Raw genomic sequence first — 8,497 nt, forward strand, 5'->3', positions numbered from 1 at the left:
GGTCATTCCCATGCTGGCAGAGAGCGCCTCGCAAACTCAGCGCAAGATAGAGCGACCTCGCAGGCTCGGCCAGACCTTGCAAGCTCAGCACGGACCTCTGTCCGTGAGCCGTTCATGTCAGCGCCTTATGTTAGCCCATGCACATGTCGTTCTGATGCTGCAGGGAGCGCCTCGTAAACTCGGCGCAAGACAGTCGGGACTGGGGCCTCGCAGGCTCGGCGGAAACCCAGGGCGGCTCGCAAGCTCGGCACGGACCCAGACGCCCTCGCAAGCTCGGGCGCGCACATGGCAGCCACGCGGCACCACATGGCATCCATGTGCGTGCCACGGGCCTCAGACGCCCCCTTCTCCCATTCTTTATAGATTCCACCATCCCGAAATGCATTTGACGGTGTACGTCGGCGTGCCCGCGGCAGTAAGCTAGTAAGCTCTATGTCTGCGCTATTGTGCGCAGCGTCGTCGGTGTATTCCCATGGTCTCGCCTTCATGGGTACCGTGGGATGGGTGCATTCCGACATGCCTACAGCTGGTGCCAACAACTTGGAAGGCCGCGTGACCGTGGACTTAGCAGCTACGCAAGTCGTTGAATGTTGAACATTGAACCCTGCCGTACTGGGACCCCTCTAGGCGCTCGTGACCAGCGGAGCTCGGAGCGCGTGCGTTTCTCCTCCTTCCTCACTCCCCGAACTTGCTCTCTCGGTCTGCAGGGGCTTCTTTATGTTACTCGCGCTCATCTGCGAGGAATGCCAACACCCGATTTATGCTGAGAACAAACGAACGAACGTCGCACGCAAGACTTTGACTCGCTCAGTGCTTCCGTACGATGTCGGAGTGTGCACGGATCCTGGAAGGCGGAGGGGGAGGAGGAGAAAGAGAAGGAGGAGGAGCATTGTGGCCGCTGGGTAGCTGAAGGAGTACGCCCCGTCCTGAGTACGCTTTTTCTTTCCGATTTGTCTGCTGCACTATCAGTTTCGGCGAGTGAAGGGGGGAGAGCATTGGGTCACTGGGTGCCAACGACCGGTCACTCCCAGAACTATACCAGGGACCCGTCCAGCTTCTGTTGTCTCTGAGTACCTTCCAGTTTCTTTCAGTCAGCATCGCGGGACAACATAACAAGCACGAAGATAGGCTGTAGTGCTGACCGACTCATGCTGATCCTCGTTGATCGCGCATATCTGCTCTCAAACTCATATCGGCGTTTTCCCATGATCGGCGGCTTAACAACAGCTCTGCAGACTCGGAGGTCTGGACAAGCTAGTGGGATAAGGTGAGTAAGACGTCGCTCAGATGACACTCACGCAGCTTGACCTATTTGCTTATCAGCGGCCCTGAACTTCCTCACGATTGTGCCGCGCGATAGCACATATGTATGTTATCTCTCGCAGTGAGTCTCCTACGCATCGGTGCAATATAAGCTGTTGGCCAACATGACCTACCCGAGCCTCTGGATTGACTGCCGGAAGTTGAACGTCTCTCGCTGCCAACCATGGTCTTCTCCCCACGCCTCGCAGCTGCCGCCATCGTCGTGGGCCAGGCTGCCCGGGCACTAGGCTACATCGAGTACCCCGTGGGGGTCGTGAACACCGACACGTACGGTGCGCTCAACTTTACGGAGATCTTTGCCGGGTTCGGGGCAGACAAGAGCAACGCGCGGTGGACGCGCACCGACTTCAACGGCCTCACATCCTTCGCGCATGCCCCGCCCGTGCGCTGCTTCGGAGCGGATGCGGAGAACGAGTACGATGTCGCAGTGCTTGGTGCGCCGTTCGATACCGCGACGAGCTTCCGGCCTGGGTGAGCGTCACACGTACCTTCTTTCTCGAGACCGACGCTCTCTGCAGTTAGATGGAGGTGCACTGATGCGGGAGGACTTGATAGTGCACGGTTTGGCCCCAATGGAATACGCAAGGGATCGCGGCGCATGCATATCAGTTCCCTCCATCCCGACGTGGGACTTCGTTTGATCGACAACCTCGAGATCGTGGACTGCGGTGACGTCCGTGAGTACTCCCTTCCTCGCACGCATCCCCGGAGATTCGATGGTGCTGCCTGTGCTAGCCATGGTCAAGACCGACAACAAAGTCGCGCTACGCCAACTTGAGCTCGCGAACGCCGCCCTCCTCTCCTCCACTGCTCTGCGTTCGTACCCTGGCAAGAGTCTTGCCAAGGACGGCAAGTTCCACCCTCGTGTGCTTACGCTTGTACGTCCTTCCTTTGCTTTTGGCCGTATTTCTCAGACTCAATGATTAAATGAGTAGGGCGGTGACCACACGATCACCCTTCCACTTCTCCGTGGTGTCGCTGGCATCTACGGACCAGTCAGGTATGTCATAGAATGGATGTAATCTACGTCGCTCTAGAACTGATCAGACCCGGTGAAAAGCGTCATCCACTTCGACAGCCACCTCGGTGAGTGATTGCAGACCTATATACCTATCGCTCGGGCTCAACCGCATGATGTGGTAGACACTTCGCGCCCCAGGCAGATCCCTGTGAGTCTCACTCCCATCATTGCCAACGTTCAGTTCCGTTTTTGACACGTTTTCCTGCGCTCTCAGGACAGCCCCTGGCTCCCCGGCGAGGAGCAGCCCGTATCGCATGGTAGTTACTTCTACTACGCCCACAAGGAGGGTCTGCTTGCCGCCGACAATGCCAACATTGTGAGTCTCTTGATTTGCTATGCAACACACGGAGACCAACTTCATTGAAAACGCGCAGCACGTTGGCATCCGGAGCCCAATCGACAGTTGGCAGAAGTACGACGACGACTACGAGGTCGGCTTTGTGATCTCGCACGCGTACGATATCGAGGAGGTTGGGTGGAAGGGCATCGTCAAGCGCATCAGGGACACTGTTGGCGATAACCCTGTATACAGTGCGTCTTCGTCTCTCCGAGTTCGCGCATCGCAAGGGTATACATAGTGGAGGCTGATGGTGCTGGACAGTCACGCTTGATATCGATGTGATCGATCCTGGGATGTCTCCTGCGTAAGTGCCCTGTTTGATATCTAGAGCTTGGTTGGCTGAACGGCGTTGCAGGACTGGAACGTGAGTTTTAGATACTGGTTCGCTGTGGGCGATAGAGCATATGCACTGACTCCGGCCCGGATAGGCCTGAGATCGGCGGCTTCACGACCAGGGTACGTGCTCGTCCGAGTATGAAGAGAAGGTCGAAAAGGTTGATGATGCGTCGCCGTTGTGCAGGAGATCAAAAAGATTCTCCAAGGACTTGCGGGCCTCAAGGTTGTCGGTGCTGACATCGTCGAGGTCGCTCCAGGTTGGTGCACTCGTCCTCGATGCGTCGAAGTATCACACTGACATCCCTCTTCCGATGTCATTCAGACTACGATACTCAGGGTGAGACAGCAAACCCCACTCGCGCGCCACGTTGTAGTTGACTAAGTATGACGATCGTTTGCAGCCGAGATCACGCAAATCGCTGCCGCAAACATTGGCTGGGAGCTCATGGCTCTCATGGCGAAGACGCCTTTGACTGAGTGATTGTTGGGATACGTTCATGTTCAGAGAATACCTCGTACATATAGAGAAGCTATTCCGACATAATGCAATCCCTGTCCACTTGAACTCTCCAGTGCTGAGTGCACGGCGGCACAGTGCACAGATGAACAGTCCCATGTGAGTAATATTTCGAGCATTGCTTCAAGGGTTTATGTGTGCTCGCAGCTCAACACTAGTACTGATTTCCAGGAAAGTCACGGACCCTGCCTGGAAATCTGGAACCCATACAACCATCTGCGTGCCTTGGTCCACGTTCTGCAACTCAAGTAAGTGTTGTCGCAACTTGCCAGCCGGATTGCCAGCTTGGTCAGATATGGCCATAGTGTCCCACGGCCAAACCGGCATCCTGACTTCAGGGGCTAGCTGCGCTCTTTCTTGCGCATGCGAGCGAGTCGAGAAGGAGAAGATTGAGGCGTTGAAGCGGTTGATCAAGGACGAGTTTGGGGAGCGACGATCGCTTTGGTGGTGGGACACATCCAACGTAGGCCCTGACGTGCTCATACGGATTCTGACTCAACCTGACCTCGTCTCTAGGTTCGGGCATCTGCCATCAAGGGTGTACCCTGGTTACGTCGCAGAGGGATTCGACTCCGAGTCTGACGCGAAGAAGATTCTTCCAAAGCAAAGTTTTCGGGGTGATCGGCTTGTGAGTGTCATACCTTGTTCACAGCGCGAGTTTGCCCAGGTGAAAGAAGTTGGATGGTAAACGGTATCTTGGAATTTTTATCAACGTGTCGAGGCCAGCGCAGCATGCCAGCGCTGGTATGTACTATAAAATGTCGTACATGCTACTTTGACGTATCAGCTCAACCAACGGATGGACAAACAGTTCGGAACAAGTCTGGTAACAGCAACGTAAGCTCGATGTACAAGACAGTATCTCTGATCTCAAGGTCAACAATACCGATATGTACACTTTCTATAATACTTCTATGTTGGTCGCGTGCTCGAGCGCGACCCTGACATCTCCATCGCCGACTTCACCAAGGCTGTCAAGCTTTTCTCTCATAGGTACGTACTTTGCACTGCTATTGGAGGGCTGACCGAACGTTGTTTCTGATGCTGTGTACTCATCATCAATTGCAGAAGCATGAAAATATCACGGACCCTGCCTAGAGATTGGAAACTGTATAAGGTTCTGTCTGCCGTACCACATATATCTCCCAAGGTAAGCCCATGCGGAAGCCCAACTCTTGTGATGGCCACCCGCGTCATGTCCTTCACCTCCGTACATCCCGCCCATGACATCTACGCTCAGGAGCTGTGGTCCCTTGGGCAGGGGCATGCGATGTGGGGTCCCGAGCCCTCGCCGGCGTTCGGAGAGGTTCGTCTGGGCGACATCGGCTACCTGCGAGAAGGCCACTTCTCGTTCCTTTTCAACTGCATGCTGGACGCGCACGACCCCGTCAACAAGCGTGGCGTGCCCCCGGACTTCACCTCGTTCACTCCCCCAGACCCCAATTCGATCCAGTTCTGTCCTGACAAGATAACACAGAGCGAGTTGCACAGCAAGAACATTCGCTCTCTGGCCGTCTCGGTTGGGGCTTCAGCGAGGTGAGCTGGGCCGCAGCGATAGCTCCACTGCCTCCTCTGATTCAAGTCGATCTATCAGCGAAGCGATGACGTTGGCTACTGCTGCGGCCGCCCTACGATATCAGTGCACACAGACGTCCGGGGCACTGTTGCTGCTCAAGGATAACGCACACAAGTGGTTCCTCGACTGCGACAGACACATCAAGGGTTACATGGCCGCGCACATCGAGCAGTGGCACGACTTCGCGACGATGCGTCTCGGGATTGACATTCAGCAGGAGGATATCATCTTCGTTTCTGGCTGCACGAAGACCTCCGTCTGGGCCGAAGCGGCCTTCCATGGCATGAGCTCCCAGGGCGAGCTCGTCGTGAGTGGCGGATGGCCTGTACCGGCAGTGTCGGGCGAGTTTCGCGTCTCGTTGTCTCACAGCGCGGATGCGTCGGTCTTCTCGCGTACTGGTCCCTCCCATCGTGTCAAGATAGAGAAGGGTATCGAGACCGTCCCCTCCGAAGACGCAGGCACCGCGGACCAGTGTATCTTCCTGAACTATCACAAAGCGAAGAAACGCAAGTGGCGGCCGCTGGCGGTGATGAAGGCTGCTGGGCCTCACGATCCGGGTTCCAGTGGCGATGAAGATGGCTCGTGTGCGTTGTCGGGTGCGGGGTCCCCGACAGCATCCGAAGCTTCCTACAACGTATGTTCCTTAATGTCCGTCTACTGAGAGCCTGCTTGCGAATCCTCACACTGAACAGTCCAGCTCCACCTTGTCAGAATCTGGAAATGGTTATAACGTACGTTGAGCTTTGAGAAGTTGTTTGGCATTCCACTGCTCACTACGATCTCATTGACAGCCCTTCAACCCTGTCGATTCCCTCCTAGACCACATTCTGACGGTTAGCTGCCTGTTCCATTCTTTTCTGCTCTGGACTGTGCTGACGCACAGCAGAATTCAGATGCCGACATCGCGTGTGCATCTGATACGGACCTTAGGGCCCTTGTCCCTGTACGTATGTCGTATCAGGAATCGTCGTTTATTAGTACTGACATATGAGTGTGCACCCTCAGGGAGTAGTGCTTCCGCAAGAGCTACAAATAGCACTTGAGTTACTCAATGTTCCCATCATCACGGGGGATTATGGTACGGGTAAGTCCGACTCAGCAACTGGAGACGGAGGACAGCTCATGACGGAATCTCTCCTAGTTGATATCCAGAGGTCTGTCTGCGCTGGGAACGCCCTCGCCGAGGGGAGCGATGATGTCCACCAGATGGTATCCGAGGATGTTCGTCCCATTCCCGACAGGAGTGACGCTGTCCCGGAAAAACGTCTGCAGGACACCATGACGCTTTCAGGTCGGCACAGCCGGGACCGGGAGTTCGAGACGGCCGTCAAGCCCGAGATGCTAGTGGATGAAGACGCGGGTTCTCAAGGCATACCCCACCGTATCGAAATAACTGCCCTTAACCGACCAATGGACCATCGTTCTTACAACCCATCCTGGCATCACAGCGTGCAAGACCCACACCTTACTCCGCCTCCCATCGCAACCTTCAACGACCACTCCCCAGCCTCCTCCGAATTATCCCAAGGGAGAAACTCGATCTTTTCTCCAATCACGCAGTCTACCCCATATCTCTCTGACCGAGCCTCCGCTTCGATGATGGATCAAACCTCGCCGTACACTGACCAGCCGAGCAGCTCCATGCGGGTGCAGTATGTGGACAATTCGGCGCCACGGCCTTCTACGGTACCTCCCCGTAGTATCCGACCCACCATGATGTCCACGTATGTACACCCTAGTCAAGCAACCTATATCACATACTCCGACGATTCCTCGACAAAGGTCTCGGACCGCGTCCGGCGAAAATGCTACAACTGCCGCGCCACCTCTACCTCTACCTGGAGGCGGTCGAGCCTAAACCCAGGCAAAGTGCTCTGCAATGAATGCGGTCTGTTCGAGCGCACACATTCGCGTCATAGGCCAATAGGCTTAGTCGGCACCCAAAATCGACAGGAGCATCCAGACACGCGAGCCTCACCGCCGACGGCTGTTCAACAGTTGCAGAGCCCCCCGCCAGGGCCCCATCTATGAACGCCCAGATGCTGCTCCCTTTCCATCCAGTCGATACTGTCATAATGATATATCAACCACCTCTAGCTACAGGTAGCGGGCGATGTATCAGTGCTTCTAGCTAGAGGTGCGTTCTCTTGATACATCCACAATTGCCTGTGGATATATCCTCCCTCTATTGTGGATATATCCAGAGATGGATCCATTTTGGATCAGCGCGCACCTGCGGCGGCCAGGCGCTTACCCGACTCTTGCCTAGTTTGGGGTCCGCCATCTGCTCAACCCGGGTACTACCCCTCGGACCGGGCTGCGAGGAATTCTTTTCGAACTCCGATACCCCGCAGCCCTACATGGCTTGGATTTTGGCTGCCTGTAACTCTGACGTCATCATTTCCGTCTGAAAGCTTCCCAGGTATGTTCTCAGAACATAGGACTCCCAGGTATGTTCTCGGAACATAGGTCCCACAGGTATGTTCTCATACAGGTGTTCTCCCAGGTATGTTCTCAGAACATGTGTTCTCACAGGTATGTTTGCAAAACAAAGGTCTCTCAAGGGTCTTACAAATATGTTGGTCTTCCAGGATATGTTTTCAGAACATTGGTTTTCAGGGTATGTTTCTGGTCTCGAAGTTGCATTTTCGTAAGTTAGGTCTCGATGGTGCAGTTTCATAAGTTAGGTCTCCAAGGTACGTTTCCGGAAGAACAGACCTGACATATACTATATGCCGAAGTTCTGACTTCACTAGGATGACGTGTCAGCGCACCGCTAATCGGTCTCTGATTGGCTGGGTGTTATCATGCAGACGCACACGCTGACCTAGGAGAGCACCGTTAAACGGCTCCTGATTGGCCAGTCCAGCCGGCCTCGAGTTCAACTTGCGCAAACGATGGCAATTATGAATACAATACTGTTGACTACAAAGTGCAATGTATAATCTCAATGGCATAGTTCGACGTTCATCCAGAGGCATTCAGCGAGTGCGCCCGCGTTTGTTGCTCACAGACTCAGCAGGCTCTTTTGCTGGCCGCTTACGACCCTCCCCAGCTGACTGAGCATAGCTGCCATCTGGCAGGCGCGCAGGACGCTTCTCTCGGCGTCCCCGCCCTGAAGTCACCTCTTTATGCTCAAGAGTTGATGTCCCCTCAGGTGCAGTGGGCGTCTGCCGAGTTCGTCGACCTGAAGGTTTAGGTGCAATAGCCACCGACGTGGGAACAGGTGCAGCAGACAGTGGGGACGGCATCGCGGACGCGGGTGCAGCAGACCGTGCGGGCGCGGGCACAGCAGACGGTGCGGACGCGGGTGCAGCAGACGGTGCAGACGGTGTCGCGGGTGCGGGAGCAGCAGGCGTGGGCGCAGCTGACGGCGGGAACGGC

General features: G+C 55.3%; 5 protein-coding genes across 5 annotated transcripts in view; 4 read left to right on the forward strand and 1 right to left on the reverse strand.

Annotated features, from left to right (window-relative positions):
- Positions 1–1,486: 1,486 nt before the first annotated feature.
- On the forward strand, positions 1,487–3,501 carry L226DRAFT_574657 (Arginase/deacetylase; the record flags this gene model as incomplete). Its single annotated transcript, XM_067685084.1, has 14 exons — positions 1,487–1,794; positions 1,879–2,000; positions 2,059–2,201; positions 2,259–2,323; positions 2,384–2,409; positions 2,467–2,492; positions 2,559–2,660; positions 2,719–2,875; positions 2,946–2,988; positions 3,040–3,048; positions 3,113–3,140; positions 3,205–3,277; positions 3,343–3,357; positions 3,422–3,501. 14 exons carry the CDS (start codon positions 1,487–1,489, stop codon positions 3,499–3,501), a joined length of 1,197 nt encoding a protein of 398 aa, XP_067531122.1.
- Positions 3,502–3,797: 296 nt separating this feature from the next.
- Positions 3,798–4,230, forward strand: L226DRAFT_225582 (uncharacterized protein). The gene is made up of 2 exons (XM_067673032.1): positions 3,798–4,000; positions 4,054–4,230. The coding sequence occupies exons 1-2, from the start codon at positions 3,833–3,835 to the stop codon at positions 4,117–4,119; spliced, it is 234 nt and encodes a 77-aa protein (XP_067531123.1). The 5' UTR covers positions 3,798–3,832; the 3' UTR covers positions 4,120–4,230.
- A 502-nt stretch (positions 4,231–4,732) lies between these two features.
- Positions 4,733–5,774, forward strand: L226DRAFT_469920 (uncharacterized protein; the record flags this gene model as incomplete). The annotated part of the gene is made up of 2 exons (XM_067676265.1): positions 4,733–5,073; positions 5,132–5,774. The coding sequence occupies 2 exons, from the start codon at positions 4,733–4,735 to the stop codon at positions 5,772–5,774; spliced, it is 984 nt and encodes a 327-aa protein (XP_067531124.1).
- A 749-nt stretch (positions 5,775–6,523) lies between these two features.
- L226DRAFT_469952 (uncharacterized protein) lies at positions 6,524–7,144 on the forward strand (the record flags this gene model as incomplete). Its single annotated transcript, XM_067676269.1, has 1 exon — positions 6,524–7,144. The coding sequence occupies one exon, from the start codon at positions 6,524–6,526 to the stop codon at positions 7,142–7,144; it is 621 nt and encodes a 206-aa protein (XP_067531125.1).
- Positions 7,145–8,266: 1,122 nt separating this feature from the next.
- Positions 8,267–8,497, reverse strand: part of L226DRAFT_525851 (uncharacterized protein) — a gene marked incomplete at both ends in the record, with an annotated part of 3,853 nt that continues 3,622 nt past the window's right edge. The window contains one exon of the mRNA XM_067679002.1: positions 8,267–8,300. Coding sequence (XP_067531126.1) covers positions 8,267–8,300 — 34 coding nt within the window. The remainder of the gene's footprint in view (positions 8,301–8,497) is intronic.

The sequence above is a fragment of the Lentinus tigrinus genome (assembly GCF_003813185.1).
Source record: "Lentinus tigrinus ALCF2SS1-7 unplaced genomic scaffold L226scaffold_36, whole genome shotgun sequence".
Classification (NCBI taxonomy): domain Eukaryota; kingdom Fungi; phylum Basidiomycota; class Agaricomycetes; order Polyporales; family Polyporaceae; genus Lentinus; species Lentinus tigrinus.

Bases quoted from the DNA above. Each gene is read 5' to 3' on its own strand.
- L226DRAFT_225582 (XM_067673032.1), top strand. From the start codon at position 3,833: ATGGCCATAGTGTCCCACGGCCAAACCGGCATCCTGACTTCAGGGGCT. The intron at 4,001-4,053 runs GTAGGCCCTGAC...CCTCGTCTCTAG, and splicing joins GGTGGTGGGACACATCCAAC to GTTCGGGCATCTGCCATCAA.